Source organism: Dama dama, chromosome 3 (assembly GCF_033118175.1).
Source record: "Dama dama isolate Ldn47 chromosome 3, ASM3311817v1, whole genome shotgun sequence".
NCBI classification, from domain to species: Eukaryota; Metazoa; Chordata; class Mammalia; order Artiodactyla; family Cervidae; genus Dama; species Dama dama.
The window spans coordinates 36110205-36136258 of record NC_083683.1 but is presented as its reverse complement, the minus strand read 5'-3'; the positions used below and the strand labels follow the sequence as shown (position 1 = coordinate 36136258).

Below are 26054 nucleotides of genomic sequence, written 5' to 3'. Positions count from 1 at the left end.
TCGTGTATTTGTTTGGATTGTTTTACTGAAGCACATAAGAGTTACTTGTTTGTTTTAAGTTGAAGGAGAGATGCAGAAGGAATGCCAGGCATTTCCTCTTCCTCTCAGAATGTCTTTTTAATGAACATTCCTCTTCCCTCCTATGAACAAACCATCTCAGCTCAGCAAGGGGCCTCTGAGTGTCTAACTTTCTAACAAACCAGCTTCTTTCCTTTGTTCCTTCAGCCCCAAGTGGGGCTTGCTTCATGCATTTACTATTTCTTCTCACCTCTGTGCTTCCTTTTAGCCTTTGCAGACTTCCAAACCTGTCTAACTGGGTTCCCTATATTAAATTCTCTCTATTAAAATAACTGTTGTGGTTTCTGTTTTCCTGCTGGGTTCTGAATGATCATACTAAAGATCCTAAATAAATAAGATGTACAGAAAAAAACTTAAAGGGTATTTATTTCAGCATTACTTTAAACAACAGCAACAAGAAATGGACACAAATCAAACAAATATCCTTTAAGAGAGTTAAATAAAATATATTATGTCAAGTGATAGAATATTATATATTCATACCATGTTTAACAACAGTAAATGAGTGTGAATGACTGGATTTGATTCTGGAATGATGGAAAAAATTACTGTATAGAACATCATTATGACAGTTGACAAAAATTGAGTTTGGGCTTTCCCTCCTTGGCAGGACTTTGTAATTACTTTTCTTTTACTTCAGGGACCGTCTGAGGTCCTCAACCTCACCCTGTAACTTATTTTAATTTTTTAATTTTTTTTTTAATCTTTTTTTAAGGCAGAGTATTCTTTGTGGCAAGAATTGTGTGTGCATAAGGTTTCTTTGGTGTTACTGGTATTCTTTCTGGTGCATACAGATATAATTTCCTGTGTGGAATAGGTGATAATGTCAGTGTCCATCAGATTTGGTTACAGTGTGAATTTTATAAAGTGAATATCATTTTCCATTGACTTTTTTTTTTTTTTAACTGAGCTATGTTTTCTTGGTAAATACTCTGTTCATTGGTCTGGAAATCTTATGAACAAGGCTCAAAAGCTTGCTCAAGCCCGTAATATTTGGGGTTTCTTTCCAGTGATTCGAGGCACTTGTCCAGCTGTGCACCTATTTGTAGAACCCAGACTGTCTCCTCCAACCTTCCTCTCTCTCTTGCCGCTATTATTGCTCAGATTAGGGATCCAGTCCCAAAGCTCACGGCTCCTTAGACTCAGTTCCCATCTCGTCTTGGGGAGTAATTATGTCCTGTTAGTGTTACCCCTTGTCCCCACAGGTGAAATGTTAAAAGACATCTCAGAAGTCGCTTGGAAATTTCCTGTTTGACGCTACAGGTTCAGTACAATGAATCTGTGCCCTATTTTGCCCATTCTTTAAGGTTGATATTATGTGAAATAAATTCATGTTAAATGACATCTAGCATTAAACAAAGTACCAGAGTAAATGTTATTCTAAACTCAGAAAAATACATTTTAGGGATAATAATCGTTTAATGAAATTTCAGGATGAAAAACAATTGCTCATTTTAAGCATTCTTTTAAGATAAAGTGAAGACCGCTGTGTGCTTTGGAAAATCAGTTGAAACTTTTGAAGAATTTGACTAAGAAATTCAGTCTTCCAGATTTGTACTTTTAGAAAATTCTGTGTACTCTCTATAAAATTCAGTACACAATAAAATTACTGAAAAAAATTCAAGCTGTTAAAAACTATTTAAAAACCTCATTTTTTCTTTTTCAAGAAATAGTTTATATATATTATGTGATTTATAAATGCCATAAGGCTATAGCTGTTTTACATTTTGGCCACTCATCTATCAGAGAGTCACACCTTCTTCCTCCCAACTCAGGGGAAACAGCCTCTGTCTGACATACAATTAAATGACATGAAACATTTTAAGCAAATAATATGTTTTTAAAAAATCACCATTTTAAAAATTGAGTATACTGATAGGTTCATCAAACAGAATTGGAAAGAAAATTCTGTTTAAAGATAAATTATCTCTTCCCTGAAGTATACTTGAAGCATTTTATTTAAAGAGCAACAGTCTTTCCTAAGGTATTACATGATTAATATTTTAATCAAGCATTAAGGTCTTATTATTTCTGTTACTATGTGCAGTAACTATTTTTATGTACTTATTAGCTGAGAGAAATGACATTCCTGGGATTTATCTCAAACTGTGTTTTATTTGTTTATTTTTAGTTTTGCTTTGGCACTTTTTCCAGGCAGTTCTCTTGGCAACAGTGGCAATGCTTCTGGTTGCCATGCTTTATGCAATTAAACTCCTCCATTATATTCCACCTCAAAACTTATTTCATATAAATGTTCTAGCTGTTGTATCCAGCTATTAACCTATATAATTTTTTCTACAGTATTTTAAATCAAAATTATTTTCCTAAATGTAAAAAAAAAAATGGATTTTTTGAGAATCTAACAATGAATTTTGAATGGAAAAAATTCAGAAGGTACTGAAAGTTTTTGTCAGTGCAAAAGAGAGAGGAGGGAGATTTGGATCTGACCACATTAACCAGGATTTACTTTTTTTCCTCTGCTTCTTATATACCTAGCACAAGAAAATCTGGAGCACTAATAGACTGTGTATATGGAGGACATGGCCAACCAGCTTGTCAGAGTAGAAAAACCAGTACATATGGAATTACTCTTCTGCCATGGCTCTGCAGCCCCTAGATGAGTGAATCTTGGCAGGAATAGAAAATCTTACAGGCTACTAACCACAGATGAGCTGTATTTCTGTAGGAGCTGAGCTCAGTCTGGTGAACCTTGTGGTGTGTAGCATCCTGAAGGGAATGACTCAGCCTAAGTCAGGGGCTGGCTCAACAGACATTGTTCATTCATTTTTCAAAAAATGAATATGCCAGGAACTAAATAGGAATAGGGGGTGGAGGGGGAGGAGGATGGATGTAGGTTATGATGATGAGCCAAAGCTATCATGGAAAGTTACATGATACAGCGAAAGTAGGAATTGTGCATTTGATTGAGTCAGGAGTGTAAGTGAGGTAGGATCAGAGAAAGTTTCCCTGAAAAAGTTGTTGGAGCTGAGATATAAAGCCTTGCTATTCAAAATGTGGTCCATGGTTTATTTGATCATCACCTGGGAGCATCTTAGATCTATGCAGAGTCTTGGGTTCCATCCCAGGCCTATTGAGTCAGACTCTGCATGTTACAATCCCCAGGTTACTTATGTGTACATTGAAATTTGAGAAGTGCTGGTCTAAAGCTTCAGTAAGAGTTGATGTGAGGACATTAAGGACTGCAGGCGTGTTCTAGGCTGAGGGTATTGTACATGCAGAGACTTTTGGGGACCTTGGTATGCTCTGGGGACTGAAAAGATGGCTGGAGCGAAGGGATGGGTAGGAGAATGTGGTGTCCAGGCAACCAAGAGAGGAGTGTTTCCAAGAAGATGGGAGTGTCAACATTGCTGAAAACTAAGAGAAGAATTTTTTAAATGATGAATTTGACAAAAGTCTTTGGTCACCTTTTGGAAAACGTTTTCAGTGGACTAATACAGGTGCAAGCCAGTATGAAGTGGGTTGAACAATGAGTAGAGGGGGCAGGGTGAGCAAAGAAACAGCTCAGTACAGTTCAGTTCAGTTGCTCAGTCGTGGATAGGCTTCCCTGTCCATCACCAACTCCCAAAGCTTACTCAAACTCATGTCTATTGAGTCAGTGATGCCATCCAACCCTCTCATCCTCTGTCATCCCCTTCTCCTCCCACCTTCAGTCCTTCCCAGCATCAGGGTCTTTTCCAATGAGTAAGTTCTTCACATCAGGTGGTCAAAGTACTGGAGTTTCAGCTTCAGCATCAGTCCTTCCAATGGATATTCAGGACTGATTTCCTTTAGCATGGACTAGTTGGATCTCCTTGCTGTCCAAGGGACTCTCAAGAGTCTTCTCCAACACCACAGTTCAAAACCATCAATTCTTTGGCACTCAGCTTTCTTTATAGTTCAACTCTCACATTCATACGTGACTACTGGAGAAACCATACCTTTGACTAGATGGACCTTTGTTGGCAAAGTAATGTCTCTGCTTTTTAATAAGCTGTTTAGGTTGGTCATAACTTTTCTTCCAAGGAGCAAGCGTCTTTTAATTTCATGGCTGCAGTCACCATCTGCAGTGATTTTGGAGCCCAAAAAAATAAAGTCTGTCACTGTTTCCATTGTTTCTCCATCTATTTCCCATGAAGTGATGGAACTAGATGCCATGATCTTAGTTTTCTGAGTGTTCAAAAAACATTCAGAAAGAGACAGTTAGAATATATTAATCTTTTATTCATTATATGTGCTGTGCATCTATTATATACCAAGCAATGAGAATACACAGATGAAAGACAGTCCAATAATAGTGATAAATACCTAAATTGCTATGGGAGTACATCAATAGAGTGGTTAAATAAGAAGTTTGAGTGTGTGCATGTGTGCATGTGTGTAAGTGCTAGAAAATTAGAGTGTGTGTGCTCAGTTGTGTCTGACTTTATGAGGACCCATGGACTGTAGCCCACCAGTCTCTGTCCATGTGACTTCCCAGGCAAGAATACTGGAATGGGTTGCCATTTCCTTCTCTGGGGGTCTTCCTGACCCAGGGATCGAACCCATGTCTCCTGCATTGGCAGGTGGATTCTTTACCATTGATATACCAGAGAAGCCCAGAAAATGAGGGTGGGGGACAGAAAACTTAATCAGAGATAACTTCCCAGAAGGGGTTGAAATTTGAGCTGATTCTTTAAGGATTTGCCTGCCATTGTGGAAAACACACAGTTCAGTGAGAAGGGTGAGAAGGCTTGAGAGGGGATGGCGAATTCAGGGAACCATGAACATTCCTGGTTGGCTGCGGGGAACAGTAGCCGACTCTTGGGGCTGAGGAATAGCAAGAGATGAGTCAGGAGAGAAAAGATGAGGGTGGATCATGAATGATCTTGAATGCCATTTGAAGGTATTTGGATTCACCCTAATAATTTTTGGCAGACCACTGAAAGATTTTAAGCAGGAGAGTGGCAAGAGCAAATTTGGGTTTTAGTATAGTTACTCTAGAGACATGATAAAGGAGAGGTTAGAGGGAAGTGAGACTGGAGGCATGAACATTAGGAGGCAAGTGCAATGGTGATCCAGATACAGGGTGGGAGGCGTTTGATCTGCAGCAGTAACATGGAGGGGAATAAAGAAGAGAAGACCGAGCCATGAGATCCTGAAGAGAAAGAGTTAAAATTCTGTTTACTGATTAGATGAGGAGGAGAGGGAGGAGTATAGAGCACTTCCCAAGTGTAAAGCTCCTAGGTAGATAATGGCAGTGAGAGCCAGGGCTTGGGTATGGAGCATCCAGGCAGAAGTACAGATCTAAGAATCTTTAACTGAGTAAGATGTAAGGTCCCACGGGATGATCCCCAAACTGGGTCTCCGTACCAGATACATTAACGATTTTGATAGATGATCGGCAGTAATCTCACCTCATTCATCCGAAGGAATCATTAGACAACTGTCTGAATAATGCTGATTATTTGGTAAATACTGTAACAGAAACATAAAGCAGATAAAGTGGGTTGCATTTAATGGCTATAAGTAGCAGTGTGCTCTAGTGGTGTCGTGGCTTCCTCTTTAAGAACTTCCTGCTTACTCCTCTGAGTATGTGTTTAATGCAAATAAATTTTCATGATTCTTAACCACTCTTTTTATAAAGTTACTGAATCTAGTTCATATTCTCTTTGACTCATGATGGCGTGAAAAATATTTTTGAACTTTATGATATATTTGAACATGAATTCTCCTGGACCATGTTCCCCATGGTAATTTTTTAAAAATACAGTCATTTTCAAAATTAATGTTTTAAATTGAGGTATAGTTTATTTATGATATTGTGTTAGTTTCTGGTGTAGAGCAAAGTGATATATTTACATTTTTTTTTCAGTTTCTTTTCCCTTATAGGTTATTTAAAAATATTGAGTATAGTTCTCTGTACTGTACAGTAGGTCCTTCTTAGTTATCAAGTCATGGTTGTTATCCTTTGGTTTCTGAGTTTCTTCCACTAGCAAAATTAGAAGCAAAACACCCATACCTTTCTACACTATAAACATATAAAAATGTAGGAAAGAAAAATATAGTATGTTTATCAAACAGTAAAACATGGCATCTTCAGTTATTTATAATGAAGTGTTTGTTATTGATTTTCTACTTATAAGCTCTCTGTCCTAAATGCCAGAGACATAGGTTAGATCCCTGGGTCAGGAGGATCCCCTGGAGTAGGAAGTGTCAACCCGCTCCAATATTCTTGCCTGGAAAGTCCATGGACAGAAAAGCCTGGTGGGCTACAGTCCATGGGGTCACAAAGAACTGGACACGACTGAATGACTGAGCACACACACATTTATTTATTCAACTGCCACCAGCCCTTAAATAGCCTATTAATTAGAGAAACCAGACATAGGAGAATTTTTTAGACTTTGAATATAATGGATAGAAAATTATGTTTAATTCAACAGATTTTATTAATTATTTTCTGCATGCCTTATACAGGCAGTACTCACCATATTGTCAAGTATCTAAAAGAAAACGAGGTATGACTTCTGTCTTCTAGAAAGGTGCAGTTTAGATTTTGGTGGAATCAGGGGAGGACACAATGTGATAATATTGATAATGATAGGTCATTGATTACAGACTATAGATTAAACTCTTTACCAGTATTCTCACAGCCACCTTATTTTTTTTTTATTAATTTATTTTTTCAGTGGGTTTTGTCATACATTGACATGAATCAGCAATTTTTTTTTTAATTTATTTATTTTTTCAGTGGGGACAACCACCTTATAATACATCCCAATAAAATTTCTTCATTTTACAGATGAGGAAACTAAGGCTTGAAGAGGCCAAGGAATTTGTCCAAGGTCACACAGTTAGCACACAGACAAGACTAAACCCGAGTCTGTGTGACTTGATGCCTCATTCATATAGTGCCATATTATATGTCAGCATGGGTAATTACACAGTATTACAAACAGCAGAAACGGAAGGAAAAATGACAACTGCCTTGAAGAAACAAAATTTGAATTTTTATAGAGATTTAAAACAGGGACAAATTGCATCTATTTGGGGAAGATGAGGAATGACTTCATTATTTTGCAAATGCAAATTAAAATCAACTAATATAAAGTGCACTGTGTATACCAAGATCACATAGAAAGCTTTCACTTTCTGTTTTTTGAATGATATAATGAATAATAAATAAAACAGTGCTTCTCAGTACCCAGCTGTGAATATACATTCCTGTTATAATCACAGTTGTCATTAATCATACTAGAATGTTTACATTATGCTAGCTGGTGAGCAGAACCATAAATAAATATAATATTTGCCCTCTAAAAGATGTTCTGTAAAGCTTGCCAGTTTTCTGAATGTAGCTTTGTTAAATGATTGGATGAATTCCTGCCTTAAAATTGCTTCTTTATAGTATTAAAACACAGTGAGGAAGCTAGTCTTATTCAAGTGAGCAAAGCATGAAACATGAGTTATTTTATGTGTACAATTAAAACATGACTTTTCACACACAGCTTACTTCTCCTGAACTCTTGGCACTTGAAGAGTTTTAAGGAATAGTAGACAAGCTTGTAAAAAATGTCAAGGGATGGCATTATTTATCTGAGGGAGTCAGTAAGCCCAGGAAATAATTTTTCAAAAATTTATTCTAAATAATCCTTTTGATTCTGTGGTAATTTTACGTTTCATAAAAACAATGAGGATAGTTATTTGAGGAGTACCTTTGGCTTGTTGGTTTGGTTGGTCCTCTGTGTACATTACCATGATACTAAAGTGGTGGTGGTGTATTTGCTTTTGCAGCACATATACTGAAATTGAAAAGATACAGAAAATACTAGAGTGGCCTCCACAAGAGGATAACATGAATTTATTAAAGGTGCCATGTGTTTTGGAATATTTTATTTGTAAATAGGGAGGCTCAAGGTCATAAAGATGTTAGATTTCCCCAAATAAATCTACAAATTCAAGGTAATTCCAATAAACATCCAGTAAGATTTTTAATGAAACCTAGAAAGTTGATTTCATGGCCTATATGGAAGAGCAAAGGGCCAAAAATACCCAGGGCAATTGTGAAGCTCTTTGAAGCTTGCGGACTCATTAAGCTCTAAGAATGAGCTTCCCTGGTGGCTCAGATGGTCAAGAATCTGCCTGTGATACAAGAGACCCAGATTTGATCCCTGGGTCAGGAAGATTCACTTGTAGAAGGGAATGGCTACCCATTCCAGTATTCTTGCCTGGAGAAATTTTTGGACTGAGGAACCTAATGGGCTCCAGTCCACAGGGTTGCAAAGTCGGACACAACTGAGCGACTCACACACACACACACACACACACACACACACACACACACAGTATTGTTACAGGGTGAGACAGAGTCCACAGTGGAGATCAGCGTGAAGTAGTACCTCACTGTAGTTCTGATTTGCACTTCTCTACATGAGGCACTCTTAAATATTAATTAGAAAAAAGAGAAGTAGACCAACTAAAAAGTGGACAGAAGACTTAAATAGGCAATTTGCAGAAGAATGATCTCTATACACGTAAAATATGCTCAAGTCACCAATAATCAAAGAAATGCACAATAAAATTAAAACCTTGAGAAATCATTTCCTGTCCATTACTTTGTTAAAATTTAAAATGTCTATCAAATATTTTTGACTTTGTAGAAAAAGGGGAGATTTTCTTCTGCTCAGGAAATAGTAGGTTGATCCCATCATTTGGGAGAATATCTGGTAAAACTATGACTGTAGAGAAACTCACCTTCCTGTATACCGGACACATTTGTAAGAGTGCTTACTATGGAATTCAGTGCTAGTTACCAGTACAAAGGATACATAAACTACGGAATAATCCATCAGTGGAATGCTATTCGGCAGTGAAAATAAGTGAAGCAGACTTATCTGTAGCAAATCCCACGGTGAACAGCAACTGCTAAAGAGACCTAATGTAATACTATTTTATGTGAAGCTTGAGTATATGCAAAAGCAATACTGCTATTTAGGGATGTCAGCTTGTGTGATCAAAGTAAAGGCACATAGCTTGGGGTGACAGACACCATACTCAAGATGGTGGCATCCTTTAAGAGGGAGAGGTAGAGTATACTTTATTTCTTAGGTGGGGGAGAGGGTTGCTTTATTATTCCTATACCTTTTCACTGAATTTTTTAGCAAGTTTATTACAATTGATTTACAATGTTATGTTAATTTGTGCTATACATCATAGTGATTCAGTTATACATATATATACATTCCTTTTGCTATTGGTTTCCGTTATGGTTTATCATAGGACACTGAATATAGTTGCCTGTGGTATTCAGTAGGAGCTTGTTTATCCATTCCATATATGAGTTTGTTTCTGCTGATCCCAAACTCCTGAGTGATTCCTCCCCTACCTTCTCAATGTTTGTGGTGAGTCTGTTTCACAGATAAGTTCATTTATGTCATATTTCAGATTCCACATATAAGTGATATCATGGTATTTGTCTCTCTCTTTCTGACTTAACTTCACTTGGTATTTTCATTGAATTTTAAGAGCAAAATTAGAACTTAAAAACATCAGTTATTATGAGATGAAAAGAGGATTCCAGATTCATTCAGAAATGTTAGTGTTGCAGTGAGGTTGCGTCTCTTATTCATGCCTATATTAATTTCACTGGATGGCTGATGTGGATTCAGAGAAGGGGTAGCTTTCTGAAAGATGAACAGATGGGTTTTGTTTTTTTTTTGAGACATGATGTGGGTGAAACTAAACCAAATGTGGTCTTCCAGATCAAACTTCAGTTTTTGCAAGATGTGATCCTTACTTAAATGTAAAACATCTTTTAAAGCAGTACATCATTGTACAATATAAGCTACTACCTGCCTCAGAATTTAGATGTGCGCGCGCACACACACACACACACACACACACACCTTTTTTGAACAGAGTGAGGTATCGCTATAAATAATGGTTGATTTCTACCCTAGTCATTTCAGCAGTTTGCATTAAATGTTCTTGTTGATTCTACAGGAAAGAGATAATAAGAATGAATCCCTTAGTCTGTAGGCCTTTCGGGTATAACAGCAGGATTTACAAGAGATGTAATAACTACGCTTTTTCTCTTTAGAATTTACAGAAAGTTTTATTGGTTTTATATTCATCTAGGATACTGGGAATAGCATTTTTAGTTTTATGTTAGCTTAGAAGAGAGAGCACTAATTCTAGTTAATGGACTACCGGTGCTCTTTCTCCATCTCCCCTAGATAATTCTGGGTAGTGCTTTATCATTAATTAAGATTTATCTGATAGTGCACAATTGGAGACTCGGCACAGGGCATTTGAAGACAAATATTCCTTTAAGGGATTCATAGCTTATGTTTGGCTAATCATGAAACATGGAAGGATATTTTTGCACAAATTTATTTGTCCTAGCTCTATCCCACCTATTCATGGCTTCAAAATTAATAAGCTTCTCTGGAGATGATAGTAAAGATTAAAATAAAGACAGACAGGTTTATGGCCTTGGCTGTCATTTCCAAGGGCACTGAATTAATCATTCAGATATTCTAGTTGATAGCTGCATTGAGGCAGGGGTGTTTTTCAAGTCTTCTGACAAAAATGAAATTTTCAATTTGGTTTGAAGAGAGAAATCAAAGCCCTCAGTAAAACGTTATCCCCAAAGCTGCTTTTTTCTCTCTTTGAGAAAAAAAGATGTATGATTTTTCCCAAGGGATAAACAGAAGGCTTTCTCAGCTCAGCAAATTTAGTCTGGGAGACACAAATTTCGCATGACATTCTCCGATTCTATCCTAGAAATATTTTTAAATCAATCCGACTGGATCAGATAAGTAGGTTCTTACAAGGATGTACAATACACTGTCTGGATATAAGATGGATGTGGTTTTCTCTTTCAGGACGAACAGCCTTTTCTTCCTGAGAGTGTTAGAAACTGAGAATGAACCCTACCTGTGTCGTGGCCCTGTGACAAGCCCGCACGGGTGACTCCATAGCCCTGTGTTCTGCCTCTGATTAATCCATGCGCACCTTGGTTAACATGGCTTTTGATCTCAAGGCAAGAACCAAAGACAGAGCAACACTCTGACTCACTTCTGAAATGCATCCATCCTCTCCTGGTCAGGATTCTCAGATGAACTCAGTAACCGTCTGAATCCTTTGTGTTGATGGTAAACTCAGTGTAAAGCCTCCCACTCACTGGCCACCACTTCCTCTAGCCCTGCAGTTTTGATAACTCATCAGCCCCAAGAGGAACGCCAATCCACCGAGCCTCTGCCTTTTCATTGCTCACATTCTGTGTCTGTGTGCACGTCTCTTCTTAATGGGCTTAGATTCTATAGTCATCATCCTAGCCATGCCCTTGTCCCCTTTCTCTCTCCATTGTAGTCACCCCAAAACTTCAGCCTGGTTAAATTTTTCTGCCAACTCTGTACATCCAAGCAACTGAACTTGACTAGCCAGCCATGCTGACTGACTTCCCCTTAAATTTATTCATACAAAACTCCAGGAGCGCTCAGTACTGCCTAGCAATCCATTTATAAGTAGTTCCCTCCTCCCTGTCCTGTGACATCAGCGCTTTCTTTCTGTTTGATCTTTTTCATCAGCACACGTTTTGTAATGTAGTTCTCATCTTTCACAAGGAAAACTTCATTTGACCCCTCATCTGTTTCCAACTCCTGTCGCATTGCTCTGCTCTCCTTTTTGGCAAAACTCCTTAAAAGAAAGGCATACATTCAGTCTTCCTGTTTTCATTTTCCTTTTTTTCACTCTTCTGAATTCACTCCAGCCCAGCTTTTGCCGCACCATTCCACTCTTGTCCAGGTTCCAGTGATTCAGCCACATCAGTCTTTCTACACGACTTGGTCTTGGTGACCACTCCCTTCTCCTTACTTGGCTTCTAGTCCAGTACCTCTCCTTCCACATGAGCCGCTAGTCACCTTTCCTGCTCCTTTCTTCCTGCCTTATAAAGTCTTTGCAGTTACTCTGTTTGGTTCCTAGACTCATAGCTATAAAGAGTTACATGCCTCACACCCCAACTCCAAGGGAACAGAAGCTTCTGCAAGTGGTACCCTTCCAGGTACCCTGCCTTGGGTACTTCTTCACCTGGCTGTTCATTTGTATCCATTGTGAAAACTGGTCAATACATGTATGTTCTATGCTGTGTGCTAAGCCACCTCAGTTGTGCCCAACTCTTTGCAACCCCATTGACTGTAGCCTGCCAGTCTCCTCTGTCCATGGGATTTCCCAGGCAAGAATACTAGAGTGAGTTGCTGTTCCTTTCTCCAGGGAATCTTCCTGACCCAGGGATCAAATCTGGGTCTCCTGTATTGTAGGCAGATTCTTTGTGACTAGCACCGCCCGGGAAGCTCATATATATTCTGATAATTCCCAGATTTATATGTTTAGCCCCAGCCTCTCCACAGAAATCTAGATTCATGTATTTCCAGTTATATCCATGACTTTTCCTTTTGAAAATCACCTAAGCATCTCAAACTTAACATGCCCAAAATTTATTCTCTACCTTCCTTCACATTAAAAAATGCATCATCAGTGGAGCTAAATCATAATGTAACACCTTACCCAGCTTTATTTTTCTTTATAACCCTTGTTACTACCTGAGATTACATCACATATCTGTATATTTACTGGAATATAACCCCATGTCAACAGGATCTCTTTTGTTTATTCACTTCTTGTATTAGGCAGAGTAATGGCCCGAAAAGATGTCCATGTCCTCATCCCCAGAATCTGTGAATATGTTTCTTTACATGGCAAAGGTGCTTCCCAGGTGGTGCTAATGGTAAAGAACTTGCCTGCCAATTCAAGAGACAGAAGAGACGCCAGTTCGATCACTGGGTAGGGAAGATCCCCTGGAGGAGGGCATGGCAACCACTCCAGTATTCTTGTGTGGAGAATCCCATGGACAGAGGAACCTGGCGGCCTATGGTCCATGGAGTTGCTAAGAGTCAGACACAGCTGAAGCCACTGAGCATGCAAGCAGGCATGCACATGGCAAAGGGGCTTTGAAAATATGATCAAGTTAAGGATCTTGGGATGGGGAGATTACCCTAGATTATGGTCTGGTGCAATCACAGTGGTCCTTACAGGGCATCGAGGGAAGCAAGGGAAGTAGAGAAGTGGAGATCAGAGTGATGGAGCCTAGAGCTACAAATGTCAGCCTCCTCAAGGAGCTGGAAAAGGCAAGGATAGACTCCCCCCAGGACCACCAGAAGGAACTCTGTGGGGAACTCTGCTGACACCTTGACTTTAGCCCCATAAAATCTATCTGGACCTTCAGAACTTTAAGAGAGTAAATCTGTGTTGTTTTAAGCCACTAAACTTGTGGGTAATTTGTTAAGTCATGGTAGGAAACTAATATACTCCTATATCTCTGGCATCTAAAATTTTCCAGACCCATAAGTACTAAAATAAAACAATCTTGTTTGATAAATGGTATATCTTCATTGTTTTAGATACCATATAAAGATAATTGGAGTTTCTAATCTTGATTCTGAATGTTCTCATTGAAAATAAATGATCCATTCTTTCTTTGAGTCTTTGCTTTTATTTTTGTCCAGGCAAAAGATATTTTTTGTTATCCTAGTCTATTTCAGGCAGGCATTTTATAAGAGAGAGAGTAGTATGCATGTAGTGACTTAAAAACTCTCAGAATGTCAGGAATGGAAAGGACTTTTAAAGGGCATTCAGTTTGAATTTCCTGATCTGATGTTTGTGTATTTCTCACAATATCCCTGACAAGTGGCCATCCCAAGTCTATTTTAGAACCTTCAATGATGGGAAACTCACTTTAACTGCAGGGGTCAAGACCACTTTTGGATAGACTGTTCTCACTTTGTTTTATTTTCTACTTTATAGAATTAAAGCAAAACTAGAAATGTTAATTATAAGCCCAAACTGACTTATTTTAGGGCTTCCCAGGTGGCACAGGGGAAAAGAATCTGCCTGCCATGGGGGAGACTTGGGTTCGATCCCTTGGTTGGGAAGATCCCCTGGAGAAGGGAAAGGCTACCCACTCCAGTATTCTGGCCTGGAGAATTCCATGGACTGTATAGTCCATGGGGTTACAAAGAGTCGGACATGACTGAGCTACTTTCAGTTTCACTTGACATGTGAAGTGCCTCCTTCTGTGTTCATGCTTGTCAGGAAATCCTTATGCTATTTCACCAGAAACCATAAGATATACTTTTAGGGGATAAAAATCAAGAAGTGATTTTCAGGTAAGTGATAAATGCTTATATTGCTCCCTCATTGTGCCTTTGTGTGTACGTGTATGTGTGCTCATGTCCAACTCCTTATGACCCCATGAACTGTAGCCCACCAAGCTCCTGTGTCCATGGAATTTTCCAGGCAAGAATACTGGAGTGGGTTGTTATTTCCTTCTCCAGCAGATCTTACAGACCCAGGGATCAAACCCACATCTCTTGTATCTCCTGCACTGGATAGGAGTGCTCCTGGCAGGTGGATTCTTGACCAACCGTGTCACCTGGGAAGAGACCGCACCTTTAGGAGGCATTTAAGACTAATTTTTAGCAGAGAGTGGTATTATCTTAAGTTTATATTTCTTTCCAAATACTGTCAAATTATCAATATTTACATTTTGTTGATGGCTCATCAGATGCAGGACAGTCAGTTGAATTTAGTTTAACAAATGTTGAGCCCAGTCTGTGTCCCTTACTCTATGCTAGGCACCTTAGGAAGAAAAATGACCAAGTTATGGCTCCTACCCTCAAGACAGTAACCCTCATAATCTGCTAGGGAATACACAAGAAGTGATAAGTGCTCTACTGATGGCACAAAGACTTATGAGAGTATATGGTGTTAGAAATGTTCTAATTTCATTCTTTTACATGTAGCTATCTAGTTTCCCCAGCACCACTTATTGAAGAGACTGTCTTTTCTCCATTGTATATTCTTGCCTCCTTTGTCATAGATTAATTGATCATAGGTTATAAGTTTATTTATGGGCATCTATCCTGTTCCATTGATCTATATTTCTGTTTCTGTGCCAGCACCATACTGTCTTGACTACTGTAGCTTTGTAGTAGAATATGAAGTCAGGGAACCTGATTCCTCCAGCTCCATTTTTCTTTCCCCAGATTGCTTTGGCTATTCAGAGTCTTATGTGTTTCCATACAAATTAAAATTTTTTTTTTTTTTGCTCTAGTTCTGTGAAAAATGCTATTGGTAGTTTCATAGGGATTATATTAAATCTATAGATTCCTTTGGGTAGTATGACCATTTTAACAATATTGATTCTTCTAGTCCAAGAACATAAGATATCTTTCCATCTGTTTTTGTCATCTTCAATTTCTTTTATCAGCATCCTAAAGTTTTTGGAGTACGGTACAGGTCTTTTGCCTCATTCAGTTCAGTTCAGTTGCTCAGTCATGTACGACTCTTTGCGACCCCATGAATCGCAGCACGCCAGGCCTCCCTGTCCATCACCAACTCCCAGAGTTTACCCAAACCCATGTCCATTGAGTCGGTGATGCCATCCAGCCATCTCATCCTCTGTCGTCCCCTTCTTCTTCTGCCCCCAATCCTTCCCAGCATTAGGGTCTTTTCCAGTGAGTCAGCTCTTCCCATGAGGTGGCCAAAGTATTGGAGTTTCAGCTTCAGCATCAGTCCTTCCAATGAACACCCAGGACTGATCTCCTTTAGGATGGCCTGGTTGGATCTCCTTGCAGTCCAAGGGACTCTCAAGAGTCGTCTCCAATACCACAGTTCAAAAGCATCAATTTTTCAGTGTTCAGCTTTCTTCACCATTCAACTCTCACATCCATACATGACTACTGGAAAAACCATAGCCTTGACTAGACAGACCTTTGTTGGCAAAGTAATATCTCTGCTTTTTAATATGCTATCTAGGTTGGTCGTAACTTTCCTTCCAAGGAGTAAGCGTCTTTTAATTTCATGGCCGCAATCACCATCTGCAGTGATTTTGGAGCCCAGAAAAATAAAGTCTGACACTGTTTCCACTGTTTCCCCATCTATTTCCCATGAAGTGATGGGACCAGATGCCATGATCCTAGTTTTCTGAATGTTGAGCTTTAAGACAATGTTTTCACTCTCCTCCTCCACTTTCATCAAGAGACTTTTTAGTTCCTCTTCACTTTCTGCCATAAGGGTGGTGTTGTCTGCATATCTGAGGTTACTGATATTTCTCCCGGCAATCTTGATTCCAGCTTGTGCTTCTTCCAGCCCAGCGTTTCTCATGATGTACTCTGCATATAAGTTAAATAAGCAGGGTGACAGTATACAGCCTTGACGTACTCCTTTTCCTATTTGCCTCATTAGGTACGTTTATTCTTAGGTATTTTATTCTTTTTGAAGTAATGGTAAGTGGGATTGTTTCCTTAATTTCTCTTTCTGATCTTTCCTTTTAGTGTATAGAAAGGGAAGAGATATCTGTATGTTAAGTTTTTATCCTGAAACGTTACCAGATTCACTGATGAACTCTAGTAGGTTTCTGGTAGCATCTTTAGGATTTTATAGAATCATGTTGGGCTTCCCTGGTGGCTCAGACAGTAAAGAATCTTCCTGCAATGCAGCAGACCCGGGTTCAATCCCTGGATTGAGAAGATCCCCTGGAGAAGGGAATGGCTACCCACTCCAGTATTCTTGCCTGGAGAATCCCACGGACAAAGGAGCCTGGTGGGCTACAGCCCACGGGGTTGCAGAGTCAGACATGACTGAGTGACTAACACTTCACACACAGTATCATGTCACCTGCAAACTGTGACTGTTTTATTTCTTTTTGAATTTAGATTCCTTCTATTTCTTTTTCTCCCTGATTGGCATGGCTAGATCTTCTAAAACTATGTTAAATAAAAGTGGCAAGAGTGGACATCTTCATCTTGTTCTTGATTTTAGAGGAAATGCTTTCAGGTTTTCACCATTGAGTATGATGTCAGTTGTAGGTTTGTCATATATGGCCTTTATTATGTTGAGGTAGGTTCCTTCTAGGCCCACATCCTGGAGAGTTTGTTATTTTTTTTTTAATCATAAATGGGTGTTGGATTTTGTCAAAAGCTTTTTCTACATCTATTGAGAGGATCATGTGGTTTTTATTCAATTTGTTAATGTAGTATATCACACTGATTGACTTGCAGACATGGAAAAGTCCTTGCATCCCTAGGATAAAGCCCACTTGATCATGGTATATGATCCTTTAAACCTATTGTTGGATTTGCGTTGCTATCATTTTGTTGAGAATTTTTGCATCTGTGTTCAGTGATATTGCCCTGTAATTTTCTTTATTTGTGGTATCTTAGTCTGGTTTTGCTTCCCTGGTGGCTCAGCTGCTAAAGAATCTGACTGCAGTGAGGGAGACCTGGGTTCAATCACTGGGTTGGGAAAGTCCCCTGGAGAAGAGAACAGCTACCCACTCCAGTATTCTGGTCAGGAGAATTCCATGAATTGAATAGTCCATGGGGTCGCAAAGAGTTGGACATGACTGAGCGACTTTCACTTCAACAATTTGTCTGGTTTTGGAATCAGGGTGATTGTGGCCTCATAGAATAAGTGTGGGAGTGTTTCTTCTTTTGCAGTTTTTTGGAATAGTTTCAGGAGGATAGATGTTTCCTGTTTTCCAAATATTTGATAGACTTTAGCTGTGAAGCCTTCTGGTCCTGGACTTTTGTTAGGATTTTTTAAAACCACAGTTTCACTTTCAGTACTTGTGATTTGTCTGTTCATACTTTCTATTTCTTCCTAATTCAGTCTTGGAAGATTGTACCTTTCTAAGAATTTGTCCATTTCTTCTAGGTTGTCCATTTTATTGGCATATAGTTGTTTGTAGTAGTCTCTTATGGTTCTTTGTATTTCTGTGGTGTCGATTGTATTTTTGTCAGTTTGATTAACATGTATTAGTCTTGGCGTGTTCCTCCTTGGGTTTATCTATTAATATATGGGACTCTCTGCACTTCCTGAATTTGTGTGACTGTTTCCTTTCCCAAGTTAGTTAAATTTTCACCTATTATCTCTTCAAATATTTTCAGACCCTTTCTCTCTTCCTCTTGGACCCCCTATAAGGGGAATGCTGGTGCATTTAATGTTGTTTTAGAGGTTCTGAGAGTGTCCTCATTTCTTTTCATTCTTTATTCTGTTCCATGACAGTGATTTCCACCCATCTGTCTTTCAGCTCACTTATTTGTTCTTCTGCTTCATTTATTGTGCTATTGATTCCTTGTAGTGTATTTTTCATTTCAGTTATAGTCCAGCTGTTTGTTGTTTATATTTTCTAGCTCTTTATATTTTCTTGTATCTTCTTGGTCAGTGCCCCCATTCTTTTTCTGATATCATGGATCATCTTTACCATCATTATTCTGGGTTCTTTCTTCAGTAGATTGCCTATCTCCACTCTGTGTAATTGTTCTTCCGAGGTTTTATCTTGTTCCTTCATCTGGAACATATTTCTCTGTCATCTTACTTTGTCTAACTTTCTGTGGTTGCAGTTCCTGTTTCACAGACTGAAGGATTGTAGTTCCTCTTGCTTCTGGTGTCTGCCTCCTGCTGGATGTGTCCGGTCTAGGGGTTTGTGCAGGTTTCCCAGTGGGAGGGCTGTGTCAAGGTGTGTGTTTAGAGGCGGCTGTACATTCAGGACAACTTTAGGCAGCGTGCCTACTGATGGATGGGGTGCCCACCGTTTGGGAGGTGTTCCTGAGGCGTTCCCACCTTGTTGGTTGGTTGTCATGAGGTGTTTCAGCACTGGAGCCTGTTGGCTGTTGGGTGGGGCCCTGTCTCAGTGCGAAAATGGCAACCTCAAGGAGAGCTCCTGTCAGTGAATATTCCTCAGTATCTCTACCATTAGTGTCCTTGACCCTACAGTGAGCTGCAGCCCCACCTTCCCAGAAGACCCTCTGAGACCCTTAGGCAGGCCCGGCCCAGGCTCCTGTGGAGTTACTACCTCACCCTGGCCTGCAGTGCATCTGAAATCTTCTGGGTGCCCTCCAAGAGTGGGTCCTGTGGAGCTTCTGTTCTCAAGCTCTTCAAAGTCAGAGGCTCTGGGGGCTCCTCCTGATGCCAGACCCCCAGGTTCAGGAACTTCAAGTGAGGCTCAGAACGCTCCCTCCTGTGGGAATACCTCTGTGGTTTAATTATTTAATTATTGCCCACCCAGTGGTTACAGGACTTGATTATATTGGGAAAGCAGCCCCTTCTACCATCTTGCTGTGTTTTCTTTTTCATCTTTGAGTGTAGAATATCTTTTTTCATAGGTTTCAGTCTTTTTTGTCGACGGTTCTTCAGCAGTTGGTTGTAATTTTGGTGTTTCACGAGAGGACTCAAGCCCCAGTCCTTCTCATCTACTATCTTGTCTCACCATCTTGTCTCCTCCCCAGAGAAATCAAATAATAGTCATCTCAATGGATGTGACTTTTTAAAAATCAAGAATTAGACAGCACTTAACAACCTGTTTAAATGTATAACACCTCATCCTTCAGACAGATACATACAACATACAAACTGTATTTCACTGAAAAAAAAATCAAGGAAAATTGTGAATTTCCTCCATTCTCTTTTTTAGCCTTTTTTTCCTCTTGTAATTGTAATTTGCAGTAGTTGAAGATGAAAATTAAATGAAAGTTGGGCTTTTAAAAGAGAAATATTAAAACTATATATAATTTTAAAGTTTAGAAAATATAACTCTTCCCATCTTTTCTATGGTGTCAAAGACAACAGAAACCACTGTTAGAACTCTACCAGACAAGGGTGAAGAGATCTGCGGATATTTCTTGAATCCTTCTTTAATGTCATCAGAATGTTCACCTACAATCTTGAAAAAGAAAACAGAAGACGTAAGCGACCTCCCTTCTGAGAGTCAAAGAAGCATACCGCTTGCTGTAACCGACGCATTAGAGCATATTATGGAACAGCTCAATGTTTTGACACAGGTGGGTTGGCATGTTTCACGCTTAGAGGTAAGATGTACAAAATCCTGGTTACAGCAGGCTGCAGAACTAGCAGAGCAGGGGGGATACTTCCCTTCTTAGCAAGCTCAAAGGTGGTAGTTAACAGAGCAACACATGCTCTGCTGAGATGCTCTAGATCTTGTGGAGGCAAGGTCTGAGCTCATGCGTATGTAAACGTGTGCATACACACACTACTATATCTGGCATCTGAGGACCAGAAGGGAGGGGAGGAGACAGTGAAGAACCATTTTGGTACTTCATGCTATAAGTTTGATTCTGAACAGTAATGTTTTGCCCTAAGAATTTTCCAAAGCAGTGTATTCAGATTTGGATATCATCAAAGAAATATTTAAGGCCAAAAGAAAAAATGTATTGGGATTAATCATTTCAGTTAGAATGAAATATTGGCAGTGCTTTTAGTTTTCACTCTGAGGATATTTTCCTCTGTCCAATGTATAACTTCCCTCATTCCAAAGCTTCTTACAGGACACTCTGTTCTGGAGACGAGGTTTTCGCATTCCCCTTTTAGAATATTACCCAGTCTTTTTTTTTTTTTCATTGATGCTAAATTTCAGTTTATTTTTTACTGCACAGGATGACTTTCAGCATTCATTTTTTTTTTTTTACCACACTGTATACATTCTTTTATTAACTTTCATTATATAGTCATGCAGGTAGTGAATAATTAATTTTACAGTGAAAAGGAAAGACGTAATGGCTTAATCCCTTTTAATTACATTTAAGCAATTTTTTTTAATTTATTTTTTTATTGAAGGATAATTGCTTTAAAGAATGCCAGTTTACCTTTGAAAGAAGGAATACCATGAATCTTAACATACCAAAGGTCTTCCAACTCTTCGTCAGGAAATTTAGATGTCATTTAATGGAAGCAGTGTATTAAAATGGATACATCAAAGGCTGTCCTTCCAGCTCTCCTTGGTGTTTCTTTTGAATAACTCTTATCATTCTTTGATAAACAGGATGAGGATACTAATATTTGTCAGAGCAGATGCCGTCCCAAGTTGTACAGAAAGAAGCTATGACGTGAACTAGAGATGTCAATTACTTTCCCAGAATAAATATTTCAAGTTGAAATAGCTCTTGTGTAGAAGTTATCTAATTCTTGTTTTTAACCCTGGCTGTACATTATAATCGCCCAGGCAATTAAGAATCATTCAGATGTCCATTCTCATCTCCAGAGAATTCAAGGCCTTGGCATGGGTCTTTTAACGTTCCCTTCTGGGTTTAGAGCCAGTAATTAAAAATTTTACCCTTTAGATAACATCTCTGAACCTTGGAGTCAAGGGACATGGATATGGGTCATGACAGGTTGTGAAAACAAGTCTTGTGAGACCTTGGAGTCATAAGATTTGTTCAGTGAACATCATAGGAAAATCACCAATTTTTGCTTTGCAGTATTGTGCTGGAGGTGACTTTGTGTTTATCAGACGTCTCTAGCCTTTAAAAGGCAGTTTTTCTCTCAACCTCCCGCCAGCTTTAGTTTTGACGGGCCTGTTTCCCAGGGCCCTGGCTCCTCACTTGCGCTGCCACATTGAGTGGCAGGTCCTCTTGAGGGTCTTTCCATCCTCTGCTCTATCAGCTTCGTGACCCATTTCCCCTTTTTCCCTGATTCAGGGTTAAATGGACCACTTTAAACTTTACTGAAAGTCTCTACTTTTTTAACTGGAAGGACTGACTACCCTTCAAATACGAAAGAAGTGAAAAGCAGGCACAGTGCACTTGGAAAATGGGAACAGTGTGAATCTGTGGGCGAACAGCAAGTGAAATAAACACAGTCTGATTCACTTCAATGACAGATGACTGAATACCTCCTAACCCTGTGGCAGTGTTTATAATTCAGTACAGATTGTATTGGGTTGGCCAAAATGTTCAGGCTTTTCTGTAAGTTGTAAGATGTTACAGAAAAACTCAAGCATTTGGGCCAACCCAACAATATCACTTTCTCATTATAATTTTTCAGACAGTAGGTAACTGGAGTTAACCAGTGTTATGGGTGTTGATAATATACGTATCAAAAGCTTTTGCTTTTTGCATTGTGATAACGTATGTAAATATCAGGCAAAATGCTTGGAGCATAGTAGGCACCCAAGAAATATTAGAAAGTATTATGAGCATTGCTGTTAATTTTGATCATGTTAACTGCAGTATTATGCTGGAGGTGACTTTGTGTTTATCAGACATCTCTTGCCTCTAAAAGGCAGTTTTTCTCTCAACCTCGTGCCAGCTTTAGTTTTGATTGGCCTGTTTCCCAGGCCAATCATAACGAGTCATGATCTATAGTATGGAATATGAGAGAAAAAAAACTATTAGATAATAGGAAAAAAAAAACAAAAAGAACAATTGATTACTGTCAGAAACTGATAGGGAATCAATTCATTATCTTGAAACTTATTGACTAAAGTAACCATGCATTTGTGCTGCTTTTCCTGTATGAACTGTACTTCCAGGTAACCAAATAATATATGGAAGTGTATTTTATAAATCATCCCAACTAATAAATAGAAATAGAATGTCATTGCCCTCTGAAGAAAGAATAGGTTTACCGGGGGACCTAGTCTGAGTCTTATCAAGCCTTTGAATCCCGTTTCCAGTTTATATAAAATACAGAGAGTAAAAGAACAGATTTACCTGCACCTGGAGCGCACAGTCCCTGAAATCCAGTCTGGGAGGGAATCTACAGGTCAGATGGCCTGAGCCTGTAAACAGACAAATTATACAGAAAATAAAGCAAGGAAGTGGGGAATCTGCAGATTAAATGGGTAAGTTAAAGTTTTAGTTTCTAGGGATGCATATTTGAAAGGTAAAACCATAAAAACATGCAGATTATTACTATAGTGGTCAGGATAGTGGCTGTTATGGGGGAAGGTGCATGCAAGGCACTAGTTCTTGACCTGGTGCAGGTCACAAAGGTGTTTTTCTCATGAGAATTCATTGACACTTTTTAGTGTGCAATTTCCTGAATCTAGTTTATAGTGAAGTTAAAAAAAAAGACTGAAGTGATCGATAATTACAATTTAAAAGTAGTTGTGTGTGTGTGTTTAGTCATATACTTACTTACTGGCTGAAGGAGTTAGAATAGCTAAGATTCATAAAGTCCTGTTGTGCCAGGCACTAGCTTAAGCATTTTACATGCCTGATTTCATTCAGTCTTCCTACCAACCCTATGAGGTGCTATTGTCATCTTCTGGGTGCAGAAATGAGTGGCAGTCATTGTATTTTCAAAGTAAGCTAGGTATCCAGCTGTCTAGGGTAATATAGATATGGCCCATCATGGATTGATTGTGGCTGAATGACCGGTGATGCCATTTAAGTAGTAGTGGGGCATGTGGCATTCCGTCCCACCTCCCCTATTCCACATTACCTGGGACACTATATAACATGCCTCATGTGGTCTCTTCTCTGGCATTGATGCTTGAGAAGATCAGACTTTAGAATTGTCCATAGAGGCTTGATCATTTACTCCTTTTTCCTTAAATGCTTCCTCTTTTTCCCCTTTCCTCAAACGGCTTGGCCGTGCTTTGCCCTGTGGTGGGGTGCAGAAACGGAGCAAGTTCTGGAGCTCATTTCTGGCCAACCTCTTGGCAAAAGGGTAGGCATTACAGTTCTGAAAAAGATCAGTGCAGAGATTATCACCATCATCCTCACCACCAGATCACCAGGCACTGATGACTTTGTCCTCCTTTTTTGCAGACTGTTTCAATTTTGGAGCAGCGACTGACTTTGACAGAGGATAAGCTGAAAGACTGCCTTGAAAATCAGCAAAAGCTTTTCAATGCGATCCAACAGAAAATTTGAGCAGAAAAATATGAGCAGAGGCATGAGAAATAAACACATGTACATATACTCAGGAAGGTAGTACCAGATGCTTCATGCAATGCAACCATGTGCTAATTGTCATGGCGTTTCTTAAAAGGGTGAGCAACAGAACAAAAGGCAGAAAAGGCATAATTAAGGACCAGTTTAAACATACCAATCAATGTCTAGGACTAATTCAAATCATCACTATTTATGGTTCCAGTAATAAAGTGATAAGCATTCAAGTGGCTCTATATCCCCCCCCCCCCCGCCAATATTATTTTTTAAATGTCAGTTTTCGTTAATAGCTCAAATCCTGCCAGGAAAATAACCAAATCTTTGGATTTCATTGTTATTTCAAATTGACCATATTCGGGCAATTCCTTCAACAATTAGTGTACTTCTTTAGTGAACAGTACCCTTAGGGTGAAATAATTCACTTACCTCTAAAATGGCATTTTATGTGCTGAGAATGAATTAATGATCTGACTTGTATTTCTCAGTTAAAAAAATTTACTCTTTCTTACCTGTGCCATTTGATGAAAAGATGATCTCACAAACTCTCAAACCACGGAATTTCCACAGCAAGAATACGCTTATCTTAATTAGCAACAGCACATACAGGACATATGGCAGGGATTTTGATTTAATTTACGGCATACATTGCTTATTCTTTGACCAACCTGGAAGAAAATGAAGAGTTAGAAATATGTGAAGTACACGTATCTTCTTCCGTAGATGAAGGCACTGAATGTTTTCAGTTATATCCAAACCTGTGATATTAGTTTATGAAGATTAAATTAGTGCAGAATCCTCAAAACCCAGAACCATGCAACAGCAACACTTAAAAATATACACACATGTGTGTTCACATGCTTCAGGAATGTTTAGGGTGATTTTGGTACCTGGATATAAGGACTTTAAAAGAACATTTATTTGCATCATTGTCTACCTCCTTCTTTTAATTGTGATTTGAAACAAAATGAAAATGAGTAAAACATTCTAAACGATCTTGGTTATAATTTAAGGATTTTATCTTAAACAAAATAAGAGATTAAATTGGGAAAAAAATGAATTTAGCTTGCATTTCTGTTAACCTATATCAAAACCAGAAGGTGGGAGAAGACAGTCCACATTTATGATGCCTGCAGGCATACCATGGGGAAAATACTATGTTTTGGAAAAGAAAAATGTCCTATTTACGTACGGGTCTATATTGAGAAACTCCTCAAAGTGATTTCAATTGTATTTATGAGGTGGTTTTGTTTTATCACCTCGTGTGTTTTAAGTGCCTTTTTATACAATACTAAGTAGGAACTTCTAGACCATTTCAAGAGTTTGTAAGACTAAGTGGCATTGTATTTTTTATAACCTCGTTGAGAAGACTAAGAAATGAAATGTCATACCAATTTTTGTTTACTTTGTTATTCTTCAAACAATAAAGACATTTTGCCTTTAAAAAAAAAGTTGTTTCCTTTTAAATGATTAAAATCTAGAAATAATACTAAATTTCTTATCTAGCTCACTCAACTTTAACCTTCATAACAACCTCCTGGAGAACTTGTCAAAACAGTTCTGGTGCTTTTCCCCGGGTTTATGATTCACTAGGTCTGGTCTGGCAGGGCCCAATAATTTGCATCTCTAACAAGCTCACAGGAGATTTGGTGCTATTGGCCTCAGGCCGACAGTTTAGAAACTATTGACCAGTTATAACCACTTCCTGCAACATGGTGTTGCCACATACTTTTATAGTCATAGACCTTTATTATAAGTGATATAAAAACAGTGATGACAGAAGTTTAAAAGCCTTAAAACTTTTTCAGGAGGGATATTTTATAATCCTCCTTCCCTCCCCCGCACCTTTGTTAATGCTTTTGAGGATTCTTTCCTTCAGATTCCAGCCTCTCATTTGTCCTAGCTGCCTATTCGCTGCATGAGCAACATCTCCACTTGGAAGACCTGGCAGGCCATCTCTGAATGTGCCCAAAGCCAGTCCCCACTGTACCCTCAACCACCAGCCAGCTCCTCCGTCCCCTAGTGTCCGGACCTCCAACTCTCCTTCAAGGCACTCAGGTTGGAGTTATCCTTGAATCCTTGATCCTACACTCCACTCCCATTCCTTCAGCAAATCTTATGAGAACACATGAAAGACCTGATCATTTCTCACCCCTCCATCAGCCACCAAAACAGGCCACCGTTGTCTCTTCCCTGAATTACTGTGGTACCTCTTAACCGTCTCCACTGTCATCTTTGCACAGCAGG

At 39.0% G+C, this 26054-nt stretch overlaps 1 protein-coding gene and 1 non-coding gene across 5 annotated transcripts in view; both read left to right on the top strand.

Annotated features, from left to right (window-relative positions):
• POC1B (POC1 centriolar protein B) overlaps positions 1-25252 on the top strand; it is a 99015-nt gene extending 73763 nt beyond the window's left edge. For 3 of the 4 annotated variants that reach the window (XM_061125632.1, XM_061125617.1, XM_061125625.1), the window contains 2 exons: positions 19740-19958; positions 23688-25252. In XM_061125632.1, coding sequence (XP_060981615.1) covers positions 19740-19958; positions 23688-23792 — 324 coding nt within the window. In that variant the 3' untranslated portion in view covers positions 23793-25252. Of the gene's footprint in view, positions 1-10943; positions 14492-19739; positions 19959-23687 lie in introns of those variants that run through there. The other variant, XM_061125631.1, reaches the window with a different exon arrangement.
• On the top strand, positions 7840-7942 carry LOC133049309 (U6 spliceosomal RNA). Its single transcript, XR_009691290.1, has one exon. It is a non-coding gene; the product is annotated as a U6 spliceosomal RNA (small nuclear RNA).
• Positions 25253-26054: the final 802 nt, after the last annotated feature.